Here is a 24,978-nt window from a genome sequence, read left to right as displayed (position 1 = left end):
TAGTAGACTCTAGCCTTTGTAGGCTAAGTTTTGACATGGCTTCTTGATGATTTGGGAATCTGTCCATGCAGTTTATGAGTTCTGTGTGAGCTTATGAACTGTCCATCTGTATCTTTATTAGATTGCAAACTCCATTTTGAATGTGGAGGCGGGGGGTCTTCTCTGTGATCTCTTTGTCTCTATGGTAGACTGAAATGCCAAGGTGTATTGATTCAGCACTGACAGTAGAGGGTCATTAAATTGGGATGGTCCCCTATTCAACTACAAACATCCTAGAGAGTAGACTGGCTCCCTACCTGGGCAATCGGTTTGTCAGGGGAGTGGGCCACTGGCAATGAAGTTGCCTGAGGAGACAGATCCAGGAGTCACACCTGACGGGGATTGGAAGGGTAGAAAGGCAGGAGCTGATCTATTTGGGGTCTTCGGCCGTTGTTACCAGTCCAAGTCGAGGGGAACTGCTGCAAGAGCCTGATGAGGCGGGGGAACCCTGCCTGCCTAAACATAGCTGGTCCCCAAAGGACTCCCAAGGGAATGGCGAGCCAGAGTGAAGGGCATTGTGTTTAGGATATTTGTGGGTTTCTATATGATCTGTTCTCTCTGTGTATTTCTTGTGCTTAAGTGAAGTGTAATAGTATTTTAGAATCCCATGCAAAGTCTGACTCTCCATGTTACATGTTTCACCTTATCATGGCCCCCCTGGGAGAGTTAAACTGGAAGGCTCCTATCTTCGGTGGGATTCTGGAAGAGGGTGAGTTTAAGCTACGGGGGAGTCAGAGGAGTCCGCACTGATTCTAGCAACTGGGTGGTTGGACCCCATGGTTGCAACTCTCAGGAGGGGGTGCTAGATAGATCAGCACCCTGGGTGTGTGCATAAGGACCCCAAGACAGGGCCAGTCTCTCGGCTCCTGTCTGTCCAGACTCTGGAGGCTTGAAAGACGTGGAAACCAGTGGCTGTGTCCCCTCACAGCAGTCTGGTGGGGCACTGGATCAAAGCTTTGACAGCTTCCTAACCGGTTGTGTGGAAGTGGCTGCTTTTGCAGTCACAATGTAGAACTAATGAATTAAATTGTTTTTAATTGTTCACTTTAGTAATGTAACTTCATAAGTAAAGTTTTATGAATGAAACAATATTCATTCTTAAAACCGGTTACCCCAATAACTGGCTAATTAACAATTAAGATGCTTGTTAAGAGCCATAGCTGTTCAATCAGCTGCCTTTGTACATTTCACTATCAATCCAATTCCTGCTTAAATCACTGAGACTTGCACTGTTTCAGCATTGTAACTTCTGTTCACCATTTATTACACTTGCCTACAGTGGAACTTCTGTTCACTGTTTGCCATCCATTATACTTGTCTATATTGTAACTTCTGTTCACTGTTTGCCATATTGTAATTCAAACCCCATTTTAAAACGCTTACTCCATTTCATAAGGGCTTGCTGCAACCTTCATTTTTGCAAACTCTGCTGTAATCTTATTAGTTTAGTTTAGATGTGTGAATGAGGTATGTATGGATGATGGAATCAACCACGAGCCCCAGCCTGTCCTGATTAAATAGAGTTCAAACACCAACGGCTGAAGATGCAGACAAGAGCCCTAATAAAGTAAGAAGAATCCACCCTAAAAAGAAAAGGTACAATAGAAGGAAGATCAAAGCCCGGTCCCAGGCTGAAAGTCATGTCTGCAATTGACGGGTGATCAACCATGGAGGCAGCCTGACACAGCAGGACCTATAGACTCTGGATTCAAACTAAAGCCTACAAAAAGGGTGAGATGGAAAACTTTGGAGGAGGGTAACATTCTGCTGCCAACATGGAAGGGCATCGGTGCATGCCCAACAGAGACCCAGCTCGTCCTTGTGCCCGGCTTTCCTGGCCAGTTACCGCCACAAGCTACGAACCCAAGCTGCAAACTCAAGCCGCAGACTCAAGCAGGACTGGTAACTATGCAGCAGCTGCAGAACATCTGATGTGTGTGTGTGTGTGTGTGAATGTGTGTGTGTGTGTGTGTATGTGTGTGTAGGTATTAGGTATAATGTGTGTGTATAAGGATTAAGATATTAGTTATTGCTCAGAAATCAAATTGTTATCATAATAAATGTGGCATCTTTATCTTGTCCCCTTTAATAAGATCCTGCTCGTTTTTATTGGTTTAACAACAATCCAGTAGAGTCATGCGAATGTGGAGAGGGGTTCAGGAAGAGCTGCCACTTTTATTTCCAGCAGCGGTCGACATGTTGTGAGTGGAGTGATCAAAAAGAGCAGCCCTGCTCCCATCTGCTTTGCAAAATATTATTCTGTTCCCTAGGTTGGGATTTGCAGACAGACCGAAGGAAGTTTGGTATCCAGCTCCCCTAACTGCTTTAGGATTCTTTGCAAAGCCCAACCCCAGTGTCTTTTGGGGAAAAGGTTTTGTGTCTCACATGAAGGATAGAGGGTGACAGTCCGGACGTAGGGAGCTGGGCTGGAAGAGGCTGAGAAGCCAGTGGAAGTGGCTGAAGCCCAGAATAATTGAGAACAAATTAAACCTTCATATGAATTTATCCCTAATCTGTGTCCTTTGAAGAAGCAAGACTGAGGTGCAGTTTATGGGTTGATTTAATGGGAGTGGTGTCTAGTCTGATGTTCAGGGAAAAAGAGTGTAACTGTTCTGGAAAAGGATCGTTTTATGGAGTGCAAGGAGGCACCTCTAGACTTTAGGGATTATGTGCTGGAACATCTACCCTGAAAGGAAAACTTGCCACACGTTCTCTCAGTCGCGGCCCTGGTAGTGTAGTTCTGTAGCTCAGTTTACAGGTACTCGTCCCTCCTGCTCTTCTGGGTTTGTGTGTCACTCCATTATTCATTTTCCCCAGTGCTGCTGCTGTCCCGGTTTCCCCACTGAGGGAGAGGGAGCAATACTGGAGAACAGAGTGTCTTTCCCCCCCGCATACAGTAATCATTGCCTACAAAGAGTTGGGAATTGACTAACAATAGTGTCAGCGTTTACAGTGGAGCAAATCCTATGCCAGCCTGGAAGGAAATTTAATTTACTAAAAAGTAAAAATAAAAACCCAGCTACTGAACATTTTTTGTGCATTTGTATTTATTTTATTTTTTGCAAAGCGCTCGCCATCCCCCAGGGCAGCTGCGGGACAGAGCTCAGTGTCCCTCCGCTCCCTGTTACAGCAAAAAGCATAAAAAATCAAGGACTGTCACAGTAATCAGCTAGAGGCCCATTCAGTATGATTCATGATTTTCAGTCAGCATTTGATTGGTGGGAGAGTTGTGAAGCAGCAGCACAGGAAGCGTAATGGCAGGTGTCGTCATCGAAGTCAGCCAATCCGGTTTCGTCAGCGTTTGAGTTATTAATTCATGATTCTTAGTCCTGGGGAGAGATGGCAAACGGTCATTATGGTCCCAGTAACCCCCAGGGAATCAGACAAGAGCCCTCCCCCACTCTCTGAAGGAGTTTAGTCCCTTTCTAGCCCCGTACAGCTGTGTGTGGCAGCCAGCATTTCACTTACAGTATTGTGCATTGTACAGCAGTGTCCTTTACAAACTGCTACTGATGGCATTGGATGGGGAAATGAGGGAGGAGAGGGCAACAGGAGATTTGGGGGGGCTGGAACTGAGCTCTTGGATTTGTTAAAGGGAAGGGCTATTTTAGAAATTAAAACTTTCTTTGGGGGATTTGAGCTACCACTGGGATTTATGCGCTGGTTCCCACACTCCTCAGATCCCTGCCGGTGTGTCAGTATTTACACACAGTGGGAGGGTTTACTCTGTCTGCCATGGGGATGCTGTTTCAATGAGACAGCATTGCACTTCCCAGCATTGCATTCAATGGAGAGGGTGACAGGAGGGAAGGGGAAGAAGCCGTGTGTGCTTGAAGGGGGCAGCCCAGTGATGTTGAGAGTAGCCCTCTGCCCTGCTCCTGATCTGTGGGCCATGAACCTGGTGGTGAAGTGGCTGCTGTGAGATCAGGAAAACTGGTTGTGGAGAGGAAGCATGTCACAAAGCCAGTGCGGTACATTCTTCCAGGTTTCGCTAATGGAAGCCCCAGAACACCCATGGAATTGGCGCCTATGCTCCTGAGAGGCAACAACCACACTGTTCCCCAGTTCTTCTGGGCCCCTATTCTAGGGCCTCCACATCTCCGGTGATTCTCCATCCTTCTAACCTCTCTTCTCCCACAGCCCTCAGTTCAGGTCTTCTGCGAGAGGGCTCCCCACAGTGTTCCACACTTCAGGCCCCTTTGCTGTGAGTCCTTCCCCTGCTAAGCAACATCTCCCGAGAGCCTCGATCTAAAAACAACCCTCTGCTTCTTGGCTCAGCCTGCCGTGACTCAGCTAGTTAGTCCCCTTTACCTAGGGACCTCTGCACACACCTTCTGTCCACAAGGGTTTCCCTGCTCTGGCGAGTTCTCTCCAATGTCTGCCATCCACAGCACTATGCTAGCTGCTCTCGGAAGTTCTCTCTCTGCACAGGTCTCTTCCCCAACATCTTCCACTGCTGCCTTCTCAGGCCCCTTACTGAATGAGGGAAGCAACCTAGTGACCGAGGATGTGGAAAAAGCTGATGTACTCAATGCTTTGTTTGCCTCTGTCTTCACGAACAAGGGCAGCTCCCAGATTGCTGCACTGAGCAGTACAGCATGGGGAGAAGGTGACCAGCCCTCTGTGGAGAAAGAAGTGGTTTGGGACTATTTAGAAAAACTGGACATGCACAAGTCCATGGGGCCGGATGCGCTGCATCCGAGGGTGCTAAAGGAGTTGGCGGGTGAGATTGCAGAGCCATTAGCCATTATTTTTGGCGATCGGGGGAGGTCCCAGATGACTGGAAAAAGGCTAATGTAGTGCCCATCTTTAAAAAAGGGAAGAAGGAGGATCCGGGGAACTACAGGCCAGTCAGCCTCACCTCAGTCCCTGGAAAAATCATGGAGCAGGTCCTCAAGGAATCAATTATGAAACATTTAGAGGAGAGGAAAGTGATCAGGAACAGTCAGCATGGATTCACAAAGGGGAAGTCGTGCCTGACTAACCTAATTGCCTTCTATGATGAGATAACTGGCTCCGTGGATGAGGGGAAAGCAGTGGATGTGTTATTCCTTGACTTTAGCAAAGCTTTTGATACGGTCTCCCACAGTATTCTTGCCGCCAAGTTAAAGAAGTATGGGCTGGATGAATGGACTGTAAGGTGGATAGAAAGCTGGCTAGATCATCGGGCTCAACGGATAGTGATCAATGGCTCCATATCTAGTTGGCAGCCGGTTTCAAGCGGAGTGCCCCAAGGGTCGGTCATGGGGCCGGTTTTGTTTAATATCTTTATTAATGATCTGGAGGATGGTGTGGACTGCACTCTCAGCAAGTTTGCAGATGACACTAAACTGGGAGGAGTGGTAGATACACTAGAGGGTAGGGATCGGATACAGAGGGACCTAGACAAATTAGAGGATTGGGCCAAAAAAAACCTGATGAGGTTCAACAAGGACAAGTGCAGAGTCCTGCACTTAGGACGGAAGAATCCCATGCACTGCTACAGACTAGGGACCGAATGGCTAGGTAGCAGTTCTGCAGAAAAGGACCTAGGGGTCACAGTGGATGAGAAGCTGGATATGAGTCAACAGTGTGCTCTTGTTGCCAAGAAGGCTAACGGCATTTTGGGCTGTATAAGTAGGGGCATTGCCAGCAGATCGAGGGACGTGATCGTTCCCCTTTATTCGACATTGGTGAGGCCTCATCTGGAATACTGTGTCCAGTTTTGGGCCCCACACTACAAGAAGGATGTGGAAAAATTGGAAAGAGTGCAGTGGAGGGCAACAAAAATGATTAGGGGTCTGGAGCACATGACTTATGAGGAGAGGCTGAGGGAAGTGGGATTGTTTAGTCTCCAGAAGAGAAGAATGAGGGGGGATTTGATAGCAGCCTTCAACTACCTGAAGGGGGGTTCCAAAGAGGATGGAGCTCGGCTGTTCTCAGTGGTGGCAGATGACAGAACAAGGAGCAATAGTCTCAAGTTGCAGTGGGGGAGGTCCAGGTTGGATATCAGGAAAAACTATTTCACTAGGAGGGTGGTGAAACACTGGAATGCGTTACCTAGGGAGGTGGTGGAGTCTCCTTCCTTGGAGGTTTTTAAGGCCCGGCTTGACAAAGCCCTGGCTGGGATGATTTAGCTGGGAATTGGTCCTGCTTTGAGCAGGGGGTTGGACTAGATGACCTCTTGAGGTCCCTTCCAACCCTGAGATTCTATGATTCTATGATTCTATGATCTCAGACAGTTCTCTCCTAGCAATTCTTAACAGCTCCCTGCTTCTCCAACCTGACTCCTTTGTCAACTGCTGCCTGAGTCTTTTTCGAGGCCAGGAGCCCTCTATCAGGACCCACTGGGAGGCACTTAACTAGGAACAGGTGAACTGGAGACATTCCCTTTTACATGAACACAACCATCAAACGGGGAAGTTACCAAGGGACAAGGTGGATTCTCCATCACTTGAAGTCTGTCAATCAAGTCTTGGCATAACATTTGCATGAGCAACTAAGTGACATGCATCCGAAGAAGTGGGCATTCGCCCACGAAAGCCCATGCTCCAAGACGTCTGTTAGTCTATAAGGTGCCACAGGACTCTTTGCTGCTTTTACAGATCCAGACTAACATGGCTACCCCTTTGATAAGTGACTTAGGAGTCCAAGTCCAAGTCCCACATTCAAAATTGACATGGGCACTTAGGAGCCTGAGTCCCGGTGAAAGTCCGGGGATATGAAGTGCTGAAATGAACCTCACTTTTGAAAATGCAACTTACAGTCTTAAAACATGTAGGCGCTGGTGAGGACTCTACACAGGATATTTTTCTTTAAGGTGTGCCCTAGCTCACCTAGAAATCATGGGCTTGTTGCAGGAATGACTGGATGAAATTCCCTGGACGGTGTTATGCAGGAGGTCAGACTAGCTGAATGGAATGGTCCCTTCTGGCCTTAAAATGTATGAACCTATGAATTGTGCTAGTGGTGTTCTCTGTTATTAACATGAATTTGAGCCTGGCACTCACCCATCCCCTCTCTAACTACAGACAAGCAGGAAAATGACACCTCATAAACAAAAAGGTAAAGGTTTCAGAGTAGCAGCCGTGTTAGTCTGTATCCGCAAAAAGAAGAACAGGAGTACTTGTGGCACCTTAGAGACTAACAAATTTATTAGAGCATAAGCTTTTGTAAGTGGGCTGTAGTCCACGAAAGCTTATGCTCTAATAAATTTGTTAGTCTCTAAGGTGCCACAAGTACTCCTGTTCTTCTTTTTAAAAGGTAAAGCTTTGTTTCTGCTCGCTAGTTGTTACTCTTTGGCATGGACTAAAGGCCGCAGCTGAAACAAACAGTTTTATGCCATTCACAGATGCTGCTCGTTGGGGGACCCTTCTGTGTCAGGGCTGGTGGGGAGCAGCAAGAGAGGGGGGCACTTTGTTCCTTTCACTGAGGTTGTACCATGATATATACTAAGGGTGCCTCCTTTAACTCAAATGGCTCCAGTCCCAATTCCCATTATGAGAGCTGCCAAGATAATGCAAGAGATTCTCCAAGAGAGAGAACTTGAGATACTCACCACAGATCATTTCCCCAGTAAACCCTTTAGAGAGAAAAAACCAAGAAAGTTATTTGTTTCCATTGACTTCCTGTGTCATTGCAATGAGGCTGGTTAGCTCCTATCCCTGGCAGAAGCAGCTGAGGTGCTTGTGTCATGGCAAATTGTCCCAGAGCCCCTACTGACTTCTGCTGTAGCCCAGGGTGCTTGGCACCTTTTGAAATCGAGCCCCAGGCATCTGTACTTGAAACCCACAACTGTGAGACCCCCTAAATGAGTGACAACTTTTCCTCCTGTTGGCCTAATTGCGTAAGGGAAACGGCATAGTAAGCGAATGTCAGTCAGTGAGGGCCTCTATTTCTCCAGTACACAAACTTCTTAGAACCATATGTACACACTGAATCTGAGACTTGGACAAAAGCTGCTTTTAATCTATCTAACCACAATAATAGATGTAAAGAATGTTCTTAATAAGTGAGGAGAACCTTTCATCCTCCTTCCCGCTCACTCAGACAATCCAAACTCAGCTACAGGGAATGCTAAGACACTGTCCCTGAACAGTTCACCTTTGGGCAAAGAGGAAAGCGCAGACATGTCCGATCATATTTCTGAGAGAAAATCGTCATTATAATAGATAGTATGTTTCTCCTACCATTGCTTTCATTGTTACCAGCAGCATTTGTACGGGCCCAGCGCTGCTTCCCTTTGGGCAAGGGATGGAGACGAGGAGAATGGCAGCTATAGACTGATCTTGGCCAGCAGGTTATAAAGCAACACCTGAAACTCCAGATTTTGAAACGTGGGTGTGACTCTCTATACCTTGGGGAGTGCCTTCGTTTTTATATAACCGTGATCTTGCATATAAAGCATGCCTGGTAAGGTATCAGGGGAAAGGTTATGATCTGCTGAAAGACATTGTTTTATCTAAACATGTGTAGCAGCAATGCATATGAAATTATAAGAATGGTGCTGTATGGTTTTCACTAAAATATGCTGTGGGTTCGGTAGACACCCAGATACTAGCTACACAAAGACAATGACAAGGGAGGTAACCAACACCGGGATGGGTGCCATTGAACAGACATCACTGGTCATTGTCCAGCAAGGGAGCTACAATGCAATGACTCACCTGCATGAGGCCAGACCAAGGGAATTGCTCAACCTTGGCTGGGGACTCATGACACAGGGGCCCCATGCCTGGCCTTTCTCCTGCCCCCACCTATGCTGCAAGCAACAAAGACACTCACAGAAGACTGAAGACTCCAGTAGAGGAGACTGGCCCAGGTTTAAGGGTGAAATCTGTACGTGGACTCCAATATGTCCATGTACAGTGGGGTGAGAAAAACTGCTTAATCTAGATGGTGCCCAGTCTAATAGGGTTGAGAGCTTAGACTGCATGCTTATATTTTATTGTATTTTGGTAATTAACTCTGACTTTTTGCCTATCACTTAAAATCTACCTTTTGTAGTCAAAACATTTGTTTAACTATTCATCTTTACCAGTGAGTTTGTACGAAGTGTGCGGCAAAACTGCTCAGGTTGGCAAAGGCTGGTGTGTATCCACTTTCCATTGATGAAGTGGTGAAACAATTAATAGATGGTATATTCCTGAGGTACAGAGCTGGGAGCTGGGGGAATTTGGCTGGTGCCTTTCTCTGTGTGATTTATGAGCGGTTCTGGAAGCATTCATGCAACCTAGCTGAGTGTGGGGCTCCACATGTGGTTGTGCTGAGTGATAACAGCACCTGGAGGGGGTTGCTGCTGGTCACTAGCAAGGCATTGTGAGAGACAGCCCAGGCTGGAGAGAGTTGAGGGAGCACAGCAGTCCCATAGTTCCAGGCTGCACCCTGGGGATCCCGTCACAATAGGAACCATATTATTGGTCTGATTTACCATCATGAGAGAAACTAGGAGTGCCAGTTGCTACCCGTTAAGGGAATGGGCTTCCATCACTTAACCTGGCCTCTGTTAAAATTATCAGGGTAATGTAGCAGACTCATAAAGTAAAGTGAATTTGCAGTACTCACAGGCACAGCACCACTGACGCTGCGAACCTCTGCTCTAACTCCAGTGAAGCTACATCAGTTTACTCTGGTGCATCTCCAATACAGAGATGTGGATTTACACCCATTTGGAATCTGGCCCGTTGACTCCCCTGGAGTTGTAGATCGTTTCCACCAACTGGGGATCTAGCCTCACTCACTTTATTGGAGCTAAGACGGATTTCCATCCGTTGGGCATTTGGCCCCACTAACATTCATCGAGCTATAGATGAGTGACACCAGTTGTTGATCTGTCCCCACTTATTTTAGTGGGGCAACACCAATTTACATCATCTGGGAATCTGCTCCCTTGTATAGATGAGGCCACGTATGTGATTTCCTGTGGAGATACTATTATCCCCAGTCTCAAGTATGCAGATTCACAGGATTTCCAGTGAATCACAGCTCACAATATGTATGACTCCATCTGGGACCTGGTCATAATGAAGAGAGACCACGGAAAAGCAAAATAAATAGCCTACTTGTATAATGGGAGAATTGAAATTGCAAAGAACACTCGGATTAACTCTTAGACACCCGTGTGGGACTTGGAAGCCCATAGCTTTGTGTTTTGCCTCACTCTTTCCATGTGTGTCTAGGCTATTCCAGCTAAACACTGGGCTCAGGGTTCAGGCTTACTAAGAAGTACTGAGATGATATAAAACAGCTGGACAGCAAAATAATTTTGAGTACTCACATTAAGAAGACCTCCAACTGGGTGCACGACCTCCTGGAAGGAAATAGTTATAATAGGATCAAGAAACACCCTTCTCCAAAATCACTTCAATGTAGCTGATTCTTCACAATGGCAACAGCTTTACCAGTCAGTTCTACACTAGCAGTGCTTTGACAAATTTGACAAAACACAAAGAAGGTGAGATTTTTAAAGATAGCTACAACACTCAACCCAAGGTTTAAAAATCTGAAGTGCCTTCCAAAATCTGAGAGGGATGAGATGTGGAATATGTTGTCAGAAGTCTAAAAAGAGCAACACTACAATGCGAAAACTACAGAAAGCGAACCACCCAAAAAGAACATCAACCTTCTGTTGATAGCATCTGCCCCAGATGATGAAAATGAACGTGCATCATTCTGCACCGCTTTGGATTATTATCGAGCAGAACCAGTCATCAGCGTGGAAGCATGTCCTCATGATTATATAAAACAGGTGGAGAGCAAAGTAACGTTGAGTACTCACCCGAAGAAGACCTCCAACGGGACGCACGACCTCCTGTAAGAACATAGAGCAGGATCAAGAAACTCCCTTCTCCAATATCACTTTATGTAGTTGATTCCTCACAGTGGCAGGAGCGTTACCAGCCAGTTCTACACTAGGAGCGCTTTGTCAGTACAGTTCTACCAGTACGCTAGTGTGCTTTTCCTGGTATAGCGCATTCTCCTCTGAAATGAGGCCATATCTACACTACAGAGCATATGCCTGCATAGCCCCTAGAGTACAGGCTGCATATGATGACTTAAGGACTTGTTCCAACATCATAACACCAGCTCCCCGCTTGACGTTCAGTAAGCTGAGAGACTCACTCTTGTGCCAGTATAGTTGCCTCTATGCTGGGGATTTTTCAGCATAGTGTTTTCACACTGCCAGCTGATATAGCGATGTTGGCAGAACATTGAAGTGTACACCAGGCCCAGCAATACCACCAAGAACACAGTTTTCCTGGTATAACTACAGTTACAGTAATCATGCCTGACCAACCTGATAGATAACTGGCTCTGTGGATATGGGGAAAACAGTGGACATGATATATCTTGACTTTAGCAAAGCTTTTTATATGGTCTCCCACAGTATTCTTGCCAGCAAGTTAAAAAGGTATGGATTGGATGAATGGACTATAAGGTGGATAGAAAGCTGGCTAGGATGTCTGGCTCAAGGGTAGTGATCAACGGCTTGATGTCTAGTTAGCAGCCGGTATCAAGCGGAGTGCCCCCGGGGTTGGTCCTGTTGGTTTTGTTCAACGTCTTTATTAATGATCTGGATGATGTGCTGGATTGCAACCTCAGTAAGTTCACAGATGACACTAAACTGGGGGGAGAGGTAGATACGCTGGAGGGTAGGGATAGGGTCCAGAGTGACCTAGACAAAGTGGAGGATTGTGCCAAAAGAAATCTGATGAGGTTCAACAAGGACAAGTGCAGAGTCCTCCACTGAGGACGAAAGAATCCCATGGACTGCTACATCCTGGGGAACGACTGGCTAAGCAGTAGGTCTGGAGAAAAGGACCCGGGGATTACATTGGAGGAGAAGCTGGATATGAGTCAGCAATGTGCCCTTGTTGCCAAGAAGACTAACGGCATATTGGTCTGCATTAGTAGGAGCATTGCCAGCAGATTGAGGGAAGTGATTATTCCCCTCTATTCAGCATTGGTGAGGACACATCTGGAGTATTGCGTCCAGTTTTGGGCCCCCCTCTACAAAAAAGATGAAGACTAATTGGAGAGACTCCAGCGGAGTGCAACAAAAATGATTAGGGGGCTGGGGCACATGACTTACGAGGAGAGGCTGAGGGAACTGGTCTTGTTTAGTCTCCAGAAGAGAAGAGTGAGGGGGGATTTGATAGCAGCCTTCAACTACCTGAAGGGGAGTTCCAAGGAGGATGGAGCTTGGCTGCTCTCAGTGGTGGCAGATGACAGAACAAGGAGCAATGGTCTCAAGCTACAGTGAGGGAGGTCTACGTTGGATATTAGGAAACACTAGTTCACTAGGAGGGTGGTGAAGCACTGGAATGGCTTACCTAGGGAGGTGGTAGAATCTCTATCCTTAGAGGTTTTTAAGGCCTGGCTTGACAAAGCCCTGGCTGGGATGATTTAGTTGGTGTTGGTCCTGCTTTGAGTAGGAGGTTGGACTAGATGACCTCCTGAGGTCTCTTCCAGCCCTAATCTTCTATGATTCTATGATTTTTGCCAGAGCAGCTATGTCAGTAAGGAATCAAACTTCTTCCCATCCGATACAGATCAAGCTATGCCAACAGAAGTCTGTATTTTAGACACGGGCCCAGCCCGCTCTGTGATGGGAAACAGTCCCGCTATCCTTGCTTCTCAGGGGTGAGATTAACCTCCAGAATCTGGACTATGGGAGCTTCCTTTCGTGACTCTGATCCCTCAAGATAAGAATTAGAGATGATCAACATTTTTCGTAATGAATTTTTGCTAGCAAAGTGTCTGTTTTTTTTACCAGAAAACGTATCACTTCTTTTTTGACAAAATCGGAAATGAAAGTTTTGCATTTTTTCATTTTCTTTCCCCCCTTCTTTCTTCTTTTATAGAGCTGTTTGAAAAATTATAGGTGTGTTTTGTGGCAAATTTCAAAGGAAAATAGCATTTGAACTCTATTTGCAAACAGGACTCTGGGGAATCAACAACATTCAAAACATTTTTGGTTTCATTTTTCATAATTTTCATTGAAAAAAAATCTTTCTTGAGTGGTAACAGCTAATTTAGACCCTGTCGTATATTATAGTTGGGATTATGTTTTGCCATGTGCATTACTTTGCATTTATCAACATTGAATTTCATTATACTGGCACTAGAAAAGGTTCAGAAAAGGGCAACTAAAACGATGAAGGGTTTGGAACGGGTCCCATATGAGGAGAGATGAAAGAGGCTAGGACTCTTCAGCTTGGAAAAGAGGAGACTAAGGGGAGATATGATAGAGGTCTATAAAATCATGAGTGATGTGGAGAAAGTGGATAAGGAAAAGTTATTTACTTATTCCCATAATACGAGAACTAGGGGTCACCAAATGAAATTAATAGGCAGCAGGTTTAAAACAAATAAAAGGAAGTTCTTCTTCACGCAGCGCACAGTCAACTTGTGGAACTCCTTGCCTGAGGAGGTTGTGAAGGCTAGGACTATAACAGCGTTTAAAAGAGAACTGGATATATTCATGGTGGTTAAGTCCATTAATGGCTATTAGCCAGGCTGGGTAAGGAATGGTGTCCCTAGCCTCTGTTTGTCAGAGGGTGGAGATGGATGGCAGGAGAGAGATCACTTGATCATTGCCTGTTAGGTTCATTCCCTCTGGGGCACCTGGCATTGGCCACTGTCGGTAGACAGGATACTGGGCTGGATGGACCTTTGGTCTGACCTGGTACGGCTGTTCTTATGTTCTTATGTTCTTATCTGCCATTCTGTTGCCCAGTCACCCAGTTTTTGTGAGATCCCTTTGTAACTCTTCACAGTCTGCTTTGGTCTTAAATATCTTGAGTAGTTTTGTATCATCTGCAAATTTTGCCACCTCCCTGTTTATCCCATTTTCCAGATTGTTTATGAATATGTGGAGTAGAGCTGGTCCCAGTACAGACCCCTGCGGGACACCACTATTTACCTCTCTCCATTCTGAAAACTGACCATTTATTCCTACCCTTTGTTTCCTATCTTTTAACCAATTACTGTTCCATGAGAGGATCTTCCCTCTTATCCCATGACAGCTCACTTTGCTTAAGAATCTTTGATGAGGGACCTTGTCAAAAGCTTTCTGGAAATCTAAGTACACTATATCCACTGGATCCCCCTTGTCCACATGCTTGTTGACCCCCTCAAAGAATTCTAGTAGATGGGTAAGGCATGATTTCTCTTTACAAAAATCATGTTAACTCTTCCCCAACAAATTGTGTTCATCTAGGTGTGTGGTAATTCTGTTCTTTACTGTACACCTCTACCCCAATATAACACGGTCCTTGGGAGCCAAAAATCCAAAATAGGTGAAACCCCGTTACATCGGGGTAGCGGCGGCAGGGCTCCAGCGGTGATTTAAAGGGCCCGGAGCTCCCTGCAGCAGCCGGATCCCCGCGCCCTTTAAATCGCCAGCCGAGCACCACTGCGGGATCCCCAGGGGTAGCAGCAGCAGGGCTCCACCCTGATATAACGCGGTCCTTGGGAGCCAAAAATCCAAAATAGGTGAAACCCTGTTACATCGCGGTAGCAGCAGCAGAGCTCCAGCAGTGATTTAAAGGGCCCAGGGCTCCCCGCAGTGGCCCACCCAAAAAGAAAATCAATCTTCTGTTGTTGGCCTCTGATTCAGGTGATGAAAATTAATGTGTGTCAGTGCACACATTGCTTTGGGTCATTGTCGAGCAGAACCAGTCATCAGCATGGAAGCATGTCCTCTGGAATGATCATATTAAACAGTTGGACAGCAAAGTAATTTTGAGTACTCACCCCTACAAGACCTCCAACTGGACGCGCAACCGCCTGTAAGGAAATAGAGCAGGATCAAGAAACTCCTTCTCCAATATCATTTCAAGGTTGTTGATTCCTCACAATGGCAATAGTGTTACCAGCCAGTTCTACACTCTCGCCTTGGGGGTTCCAGGACTAGCTTCTCCAAGAAGTAGTCAAGTGTCAAGAAACTTTATATCTGCATCCTGTCCTAAGATGACATGTACCCAGTCAATATGGGGACAGTTGAAATCCCCCATTATTATTGAGTTGTTTTTTTATAGCCTCTCTAATCTCTCTGAGCATTTCACAGTCGCTGTCACTATCTTGGTCAGGTGTTTGGTTGTATATGGAATTACTATCCATAGAGATTCTATGGTACAGTTTGGTTCATTTAAGGTTTTTACTTCATTTGACTCTGTTTTCTTTCATATCTAGTGCCACTCCCCCACCAGCACGACCTGTTCTGTCCTTCTGATATAAAGAAATAGTATTTTTCAATTCACCTCATACAAGGGCTGTAATGCAATCTCTTTTGTGTGAAAGTGCAACTTTCAAATGTAGATTTTATTTTAAAATAACTGCACTCAAAAACAAAACCATGTAAAACTTTAGAGCCTACAATTCCACTCAATCCTACTTTTTGTTCAGCCAATCGCTAAGACAAATAAGTTTGTTTTCATTTACGGGAGATAATGCTGCCCACTTCTTATTTACAGTGTCACCTGAAAGTGAGAAAAGGCATTCGCATGGCACTTTTGTAGCCGGCATTGCAAGGTATTTACGTGCCAGATATGCTAAACATTCATATGCCCCTTCATGCTTTGGCCACCATTTCAGAGGACATGCTTCCATGCTCGTGACACTCGTTCAAAAAAATAATGTGTTAATTAAATTTGTAACTGAACTCATTGTTGGAGATTGTATGTCTCCTGCTCTGTGTTTTACCCACATTCTGCCACATATTTCATGTTATAGCAGTCTCGGATGATGACCCAGCACATGCTGTTTGTTTTAAGAACACTTTCACTGCAGATTTGACAAAACACAAAGAAGACACCAATGTGAGATTTCTAAAGATAGCAACAGCACTCAACCCAAGGCTTAAGAATCTGAAGTGCCTTCCAAAATCTGAGAGGGACAAGGTGTGGAACATGTTGTGAGAAGTCTTAAAAGAGCAACACTCAGATGTGAAAACTACAGAACCCGAACAACTCAAAAAGAAAATCAACCTTCTGTTGGTGGATCTGATTCAGGTGATGAAAATGAACGTGTGTCAGTCCGCACATTGCTTTGGATTATTATCAAACAGATCCAGTCATCAGCATGGAAGCATGTCCTCTGGAATGATCATATTAAACAGTTGGGCAGCAAAGTAATTTTGAGTACTCACCCCTACAAGACCTCCAACTGGACGCGCAACTGCCTGTAAGGAAATAGTGCAGGATCAAGAAACTCATTCTCCAATATCATTTCAAGGTTGTTGATTCCTCACAATGGCAATAGTGTTACCAGCCAGTTCTACACTAGGAGTGCTTTGCCTGTGCAGTTCTACCAGTATACTAGTGTGCTTTTGCTGGTATCGCCTGTTCTCCTCTGAAAGGGAGATGAGGCCATGTCTACACTACAGAGCCTGTACCTGCATCGGCCCTAGGGTAGAGGATCCACATACTGACGTGAACTTTTTTACACCCCATAGAGATGGAGCTATGCCAGCAGAAGTCTGTATTGTAGACATGGCCCCAGAGAGTTCTGCGAAAGGAAACAGCCCCCCTATCCCTGCTTCACAGGGGTGAGTTTAACCTCCAGAATTTGGACTATGGAAGCTTCCTTTCGTGACTCTGATCCCTCAAGATAAGAATTAGGGATGATCAACACTTTTTGTAATGAATTTAAAAAAAAAATAATTTTTCCCCCCAGAAATCTAATTAATACTTTTTTTTAACAAAATCAGGAATGAAAAAGTTTTGCTTTTTTTTTTTCATTTACTTCCCCCTTTTTTTCTCCCTCTCTGGAGCTCTTTGAAAAATTATAAATGTGTAAATTTCAAAGAAAAATAGCATTTCAACTCTATTTGGAAATTGGACCGTGGGGAATGAAATGACAAAATTCAAAACTTCTTTTGGTTTTTCTTATTTTCATTGAAAAAAAAAGAAAAAATGGAAGAAACTTTTTCCATTAAAATTTTCATATGAAAAGAAATCTTTTTTCATGAAAAATACAAAATATATTAAAGTGACAAATTTTCCACTTGCTCTGCATTTTTCTCAATTCAAAAATGGCGGAGCATCCTGTTTCTAGTTTTCAAAAAAGGTAGAAAACATGTGAGGGGAGCTGAATGCACAGCTGAGTGTAGTCACCTCATTTTGGGAATGAGTCTAAGTCATCTCCGCTTGAGCCCACAAAGAATGTGACTCCCTGGATCACTGCGAAGTACTGCACTTGTTGGTCTATATGAGTAATGGATATGGGGGAGTAAGAGATATCGGAGCACAATAATAGATCTAAAGAACATTCTTAATGCCTGACAAAAACTCTTTAACCTCCACTCCCCACTAGTGCTACTCAGGGTGTGTCTATGCTGTCCCTAGTGTTTCTGAACACGGCCTTTATGGTTTGTAAGGGGGCTATAATCATACCTGGGCCTATGACCACCTATTTATAAAGTAGCACCTGAACCTCCAGATTCTGAAATATGGGAGCCCTTTTATTGGTGTGATTTTCCGTTATGAGTGACAATAGGACTGCCAAGGATCTCTCACTTAGCAGAATTGCAAACCCTACCTGTTAAGGGAATTGGCTTCTGGGATTTAACCTGGCCTTTTTCTGTGAAGAGTGTCAGGGCAAGGTAACAGCCGGTTTCAGCAAAGTGAATTTCCAGTCCTCACAGGCACAGCACCAGTGACGCTTCTAGCCCCTGTCCTGCCTCCAACGGATGTGCCTCAGTTTAGCCTGGAGCATTAACTCCAATACAGCAATGCTGATTTACACCCATTTGGAATCTGGCCCGTTGGCTCCAGTGAAGCTATGGATCATTTATACCGGCTGGGGATCTGTAATTCTTATGTGCGCTTGTTGGAATAGGAAGCCCATAGCTTTGTGTTTTACCTCACTCTTTCCATGTGTGTCTAGGCTATTCCAGCTGACCACTGGGCTCAGGGTTCAGGCTTGCTAAGAGATACTATGATAATATAGAACAGCTGGACAGCAAAGTCATTTTGAGTACTCACCTCAACAAGACCTCCAACCGGACGCAGGAGCCCCTGTAAGGAAATAGAGCAGGATCAAGAAACTCCCTTCTCCAATATAATTTCCAAGTTGCTGATTTCTCACAATAGCAATAGCGTTACCAGCCAGTTCTACACTAGGAGCGCATTGCCAGTGCAGATCTACCAGTATACTAGTGTGCTTTTGCTGGTATCGCCTATTCTCCTGGGAAAGCGAAATGTGGCTATGTCTATGCTACAGAGCCTATGCCCGCATAGGTCCTAGAATACAGGCTGCATATGCTGACATCAGGACTTGGTCTGACCCAATAATCTAATAACACCAGCTCCCCACTGGACGTTCAGTAAGCTGAGAGACTCACCCCTGTGTTGGTATAGTTGCCTCCATGCCGGAGATTTTTCAGTATCGCTGTTTTCCAGGAGGGGGTGATTTTTTTCATCCGCTAGTGAATGTAACGATGCTGGCAGAACTTTTTAGTGTAAACCAGGCCCAGCAATACCAGCAAAACCACAGAATGCAGCACTAAAATGCCTGTCCTGTAAACACTCGCTACCGTGACAGGAGGCACTCTCCTGTTGCTATAGTTAATCCACATCCCTGTGGGGCAGTACCTAGGTGAAGTGTAAAATTCTTCCACCTATCTAGCACTGTCTACAATGAGGGTTAGGTCGGAACAGCTACTTCTTTCAGGAGTGTGGATTTTTCACGCTCATAAGAGATGTAGCTATATCAATGTGAGTTTTCAGTAGATAAGGTGTCTCAGACAATTCACGCTCAGCCACAGGGAATGCTAAGAGATCGTCACAGAACAATTCATCACTGGGCAGAAAGAAAAAGGAGACATTTAAGTTCATATTTCACAAAGAAAATCATCATTCTAATACAAAGTATTAATCCTAGTAGTACTTTCACTTTTACCAGCAGAGCTTCTACCGGCAAAGCACTGCTTCTCTTTCGGTAAAGGGTGGAGATGGGGGGAAGGGCAGCCATGATTTGGAGCTTAATGTTGGTTACCGTTTGATTCCTCCGATTATGAAGTATTGAGTCCGAGGGGTTTACAGCTCCATCGATACCACTAGTCGTATATGATGTTACAAGCCTGATTGCTCAAACTCAACACCTAGACTGTTAAAGAGACCAATCTCCTTTATCAATGAGGAAAGGTTAGAGTTGATTTACCTCCCTATGTAATATGGCTACATGCTGTCCCTAGAGTTTCTGAGCATGGCCTTTATGGTTTGTAAGGGGTCTGTAATCATAGCCGGCCCCATGACCACCAATTCATAAAGCAGCACCTGAAACTCCAGATTCTGAACATGATGGGAAACCGGACCAATAAGAGAGCCGACTACAAAAGCAGTTTCTCCTCCCTTGGTGTTCGCATCTCAACTGCTAGCAGAGGACCTCACCCTCCCTGATTGAACTAACCTCGTTATCTCCAGACTGATTCTTGCCTGCATATTTATACCTGCCTCTGGAAATTTCCATTACATGCGTCTGACCAAGTGGGCATTCACCCACGAAAGCTTATGCTCCAATACATCTGTGAGTCTTCAAGGTGCCACAGGACCCTCTGTTGCTTTTTACAGATCCAGACTAACACGGCTACCCCTTTGAGACAGATCTGACTCCACTTACATTGATAGAGCAACACTAACTTACACCAGCTTGGGATCTGCCCCTTGTATAGATGAGGCCATGTATGTGATTGCCCAAGGTGATACTATTATCTCCAGTCTCTCGCATGCAGAATGACAGGATTCCCAGTGTATCACAGCTCACAGTATGTATGAGTCCACCTGGGAAGTGATTATAATGAACGGAGCCCACAGGAACCCAGTATAATGGGAGCATTGAAACTGCAAAGAACACTTGGATTAACACTTACATGACCTCTGGGACTTGGAAGCCCATTGCTTTGTGTTTAGCGCCAGTCTTTGAACATGTGTCCAGGGTACTCCAATTTTCCATAGGTCTCAGGGTTCGGGCTTGCTAAGAGGTACTGAGATAATATAAAACAGCCTGACAATAAAGTAAATCTACAATACTCACCCCAGCAGCTTCTCCAACTGGTCTCAGGACACCCTGTAAGGAGATAGCTAGGAGTTACTTCACCCTGCTCTTTCTCCAGTATCATTTCAATAGCTGATTCCTCACAATGGCAATAGTTTCCCAGGTCGGTTCTACAGTAGGAGCGCTTTCCCAGTATAGCGATACTGGTATATTAGTGCGCTTTTGCTAGTATAGCATATTCCCCCCCCCCCAAAGCAAAATACTGCCATGTCTGCATTCCCCTGCAATTCCCCTGCGGAACATGCTGTGCATGCCAACAGAAGGTCTTTTTCTGCCAATATAGGCACTCCACTTCCCCGATGGATGTTCGGTATGCTGACAGCATCACCCTTCTAGTCATGTGCCCCAGGCCCCTGATCATTTTCGTTGCCCTCCACTGGACTCTCTCCAATTTGTCCACAGACTTTCTGTAGTGGGGGGCCCAAAACTGGACACAAGACTCCAGTGTGGCATAGCCCGTACTGATAGGCCTGTGCCAGGAGAAGTCTGCATTTCCGACATGGCCACAGACAGCTCTGCGATGAGAAATAGCCCCCCTACCCTTGCTTCTTAGGGGTCAGATTAACCTCCAGAATCGGGAATTTAGGTGCTTCCTTTCTTGAGTCTGACTCCGCAAGATAAGAATTACAGCTGGTTCAAATTTTACAACATGAATTTTTATAAAAATATTGTCAATGTGTTTTAAGAAAAAAAGTTGTTGTTTTTTCATTTATTTCCACCACCACCCCCTTCTTTCTTCTTATCTGAAGCTGTTTGAAAAACTATAAGTGTGTCTTGGGGACATTTCGAGGACAAATAGCATTTCAACTCTATTTGCAAAAATGGGTCTTAGGAATCAAATGACAAAGCTCAAAACTTTTTTCCTTTTTAGTTTTCATTATTTTCATTGAAAAATCAGGAAAAAAGGAAGTATCACACTTTTCAATGCAATTTTTCATTTTGAAAACATTCATTTTTGGTTACAAAGAAAAAAGATTAGATTGACAAATTTCAACTAGTTCTACTTTTTTCTTCTTTCAAAAATGACTGAGCATCGTTTGGGTTGCTTTCAACAATTATTGAACATGGACGAGGGGAGCTCATTGCATAGCTGGGCGTGTTCAGCACTTTGGGAATCAAGCCCAAGCCGTCTCTGCTTGAGTCATCAATGAATGACCCCCCCGAATCACTGACCACTGCTACACTTGTTGGTCTAAATGTGGAAGGACATGGCAGAGTAAGCAGTTGTCAGTGAGTGAGAGCCTCTCTCTGTCTTCTGCACACAAACCACGTCTCACCTACATGTACACATCAAGTCTGAAATTTGGAACAAACGAGGCTTTTGAGATCTCTGAGCACAACAGCACATCTACAGTTTTCTTAATTGGTGATGAAAACCCGTTAGCCTCCTCCCCCCACTGCTGTTACTCAGGATCTGTCTACACTTAAAATGCTACAGAAGCAGAGTGCAGCTCTAGAGTGCAGCACTGAAGCACTTCAGTGTAGACGCTCCGCCTACCCGAGAGGTGTTAGCTAAAATTCTTCCGTCCACCGAGTACTGTCTACACGGGGGTTAAGTTGGAATAGCTGCTTCTTTCAAGAGTGTTCATTTTTCACACCCCTGAGCTTTGCCAATGTGAGTTTTCAGTGTAGATGGGCCTCAGAGAATTCAAACTCAGCTACAGGGAATGCAAAGAGATCGTCCCAGAACAATCCACCTTTAGCAGCAAGGAAACAGGAGAAAGTGTTACTGCCAGGAGTATTTCCATGTTTACCAGTAGTGCTTCTAGCGGGAAAGCGCAGCTTCCCTTCTGGTAAAACATGGAGATGGGGAGAAAGGCAGCCATGAGCAGGAGCTTAATCTTGGTTTTCATGTTTCTTCCAAAGTGGGGAAGAGGAGTTAGCAGCTCTATTTATACCATTGGTCAGATCTGACATTACAAGCCTGATTGTCCAAAGCCAACGCCGAGATTGTCAAAGAAACCAATGGCCTTTATCAATAAGGAAATTTCAGAGAGTTCATTCAACTCCCTCTGCATTATGGCTATATGCATCTACGCTGATCCACCTGACCATTGGTCTCAGGATTTGGGCTTGTGAAGAGATACTGATGTAATATAAAGCAACCTGACAATAAAATGTATCTTGAGTACTCACCTCAACAGCATTTCCAGCAAGACCCAAGGCATTCTGCAAGGAAATAGAGCAGGATCAGGTAATTCCCAGCTTTCTCCAATATCATTTCATGTAGCTGATTCTTGACAATGACAATAGCTTTACCAGGCCAGGTCTATACTAGGAGCACTTTGCCAGTATAGCATATTCCCCCCAGAGTGAAATAAGGCCATGTCTACTCTACATAGCATAGCCCCGGAGTAGATACTATGTGTGCCGACAGAAGAATTAGAGCTGGTTCAATTTTTTCAAAATGAATATTTGTAATAAAATTGTCAATTTTTTTCCAAAGAACAAATTCATTGTCTGATAGAACAAAAAAAAATGAAAAAATTGTCATTGTTTCATTTACCTCCCCCCTTCTTTCTTCTTTACTGGAGCTGCTTGAAAAATTATAGTATCTTTTTGGGCTATTTCAGTGAAAAATGATATTTCAACTCTATTTCCAAAAATGGATTTTGAGAATCAAAGGATACAACTCAGAACTTGTATGGGTTTGTTTTCATTATTTCCATTGAAAAATCAGAAAAAAACGCTTGAGCCCCAAAGAATGAGACCTCCTGAATTGCTGACCACTACTGCACTTGTTGGTCTAAATGAGTAATGGATACGGCAGAGTAAGAGATATCGAAGCACAATAATAGATCTAAAGAACATTCCTAATGCCTGACAAAAACTCTTTAACTTCCTCTCCCCACTAGTGCTACTCAGGGTGTGTCTACACTTAAACACTACATCAGCATAGTGCAGGGCTACCGGTGCACCACTGCAGAGCTTCAGTGTAGACACTCGATACAGTGATGGGAGGGGGTTCTCCCATCGCTGTAGGTAATCCACCTCCCCTGGAGGCGGTAGCTAGGTCTAGGGAAGAATTCTTCTGTAGACCTAGCACTGTTTACACAGGGAGTTAGGTCAGGATAACTGCTTTCATGTAGCTTTGCTGATATGAATTTTCAGTGTAGATGGGGCCTCAGAGAATTCAAACTCAGCTAGAGGGAATGCTAAGAGACCATGCCAGAACAATTCACGTTTGGCAGAAAGGAAAGTGGAGATATTTAAGTTCATATTTCACAGTGAAAATCTTCATTATAATAGAAAGTATTATTAATAGTAGTACTTTCATGTTTAGCAGTAGCGCTCCTACGGGCAAAGCACTGCTTCCCTTTCGTAAAGGATGGAGACAGGGAGAAAGGCAGCCATGATCTGAAACTTAATCTTGTTTCTTCCAATTATGAAGTCCACAATGAGGCTGGGGAGGTTTAACAGCTCTATTGATACCATGATTCGTGTCTGACATTAGAAGCCTGATTGCCCAAACCCAACACCGGGATTGTCCACGAGATCAATAGGCTTTATCAATAAGAAAAGTCAGCGTTCATTTAACTTCCCTTGTAATATGGCTACATGCTGTCCCTAGTGTTTCTGAGCATGGCCTTTATGGCTTGTAAAGGGGCTGTAATCACAGCTGGCCTTATGACCACCAATTCTTAAAGCAGCACCTGAAACTCCAAATTCTGAACATGATGGGAAACCAGACCAATGAGAGAGAGACTAGGATCACCAGGGATCTCTCACCGAATACAATTGCTAACCCTAACCATTAAGAGAATGGACTTCCGCCATTTAATCTGGCCTCTGACTGTTAAAAGTATCAGGGTAATATAACAGACTCTTTAACCAAAGTGAATTTGCAGTACTCACGGGCACAGCACCACTGACGCTGCTCACCACTGTCCTGCCTCCAATGGAGCGACCTCGGTTTAGCCTGGAGCATTAACTCCAAGACAGGAATGCTGATTTACACCCATTTGGAATCTGGCCCATTGACTCCAGTGAAGCTATGGATCATTTACACCAGAAGGGGATCTGGCCCCTCTGACTTTACTGGAGCGATGGTTGATTTACACCCGGCGATCTGTCTCCACTTACTTTGATAGAGCAACACTAACTTACACCAGCTTGGGATCTGCCCCTTGTATAGATGAGGCCATGTATGTGATTGCCCAAGGTGATACTATTATCTCCAGTCTCTCGCATGCAGAATGACAGGATTCCCAGTGTATCACAGCTCACAGTATGTATGAGTCCACCTGGGAAGTGATTATAATGAACGGAGCCCACAGGAACCCAGTATAATGGGAGCATTGAAACTGCAAAGAACACTTGGATTAACACTTACATGACCCATGGGACTTGGAAACCCATTGCTTTGTGTTTAGCGCCAGTCTTTGAACATGTGTCCAGGGTACTCCAATTTTCCATAGGTCTCACGGTTCGGGCTTGCTAAGAGGTACTGAGATAATATAAAACAGCCTGACAATAAAGTAAATCTACAATACTCACCCCAGCAGCTTCTCCAACTGGACTCACGACACCCTGTAAGGAGATAGCTAGGAGTTACTTCACCCTGCTCTTTCTCCAGTATCATTTCAATAGCTGATTCCTCACAATGGCAATAGTTTCCCAGGTCGGTTCTACAGTAGGAGCGCTTTGACAGTAAAGCGATACCAGTATATTCGTGCGCTTTTGCACATATTCCCCCCCCACAAAGCAAAATACGGCTATGTCTGCATTGCACTGCATTGCCCCTGCTGTGCATGCCAACAGAAGGGCTTTTTCTGCCAATATAGGCACTCCACCTCCCTGATCGACTTTCGGTATGCTGACAGAATCACCCTTCTAGTCATGTGATCCTTTTCGTTGCCCTCCCCTGGACTGGTTCCAATTTGTCCACATCCTTTCTGTAGT

At 44.8% G+C, this 24,978-nt stretch overlaps 1 protein-coding gene across 36 annotated transcripts in view; it reads right to left on the bottom strand.

Annotated features, from left to right (window-relative positions):
* Positions 1-3,066: 3,066 nt before the first annotated feature.
* LOC128827008 (isoniazid-induced protein IniB-like) overlaps positions 3,067-24,978 on the bottom strand; it is a 93,056-nt gene continuing 71,144 nt past the window's right edge. For 14 of the 36 annotated variants that reach the window (XM_054010656.1, XM_054010658.1, XM_054010659.1 and 11 more), the window contains 10 exons: positions 24,574-24,606; positions 22,213-22,245; positions 20,056-20,088; positions 18,006-18,038; positions 16,169-16,201; positions 14,776-14,808; positions 10,796-10,828; positions 10,295-10,327; positions 7,577-7,600; positions 3,067-3,368 (listed from right to left, as the gene is read on the bottom strand). In XM_054010656.1, coding sequence (XP_053866631.1) covers positions 7,583-7,600; positions 10,295-10,327; positions 10,796-10,828; positions 14,776-14,808; positions 16,169-16,201; positions 18,006-18,038; positions 20,056-20,088; positions 22,213-22,245; positions 24,574-24,606 — 282 coding nt within the window. In that variant the 3' untranslated portion in view covers positions 3,067-3,368; positions 7,577-7,582. The remainder of the gene's footprint in view (positions 3,369-7,576; positions 7,601-10,294; positions 10,328-10,795; positions 10,829-14,775; positions 14,809-16,168; positions 16,202-18,005; positions 18,039-20,055; positions 20,089-22,212; positions 22,246-24,573; positions 24,607-24,978) is intronic. The other 22 variants (XM_054010660.1, XM_054010668.1, XM_054010682.1 and 19 more) reach the window with 19 other exon arrangements.

Source organism: Malaclemys terrapin, chromosome 21 (genome assembly GCF_027887155.1).
Source record: "Malaclemys terrapin pileata isolate rMalTer1 chromosome 21, rMalTer1.hap1, whole genome shotgun sequence".
In the NCBI taxonomy this organism is placed as follows: Eukaryota; Metazoa; Chordata; order Testudines; family Emydidae; genus Malaclemys; species Malaclemys terrapin.
Note: the sequence above shows the minus strand (reverse complement) of the source record. Positions and strands in the feature narration are given on the sequence as shown.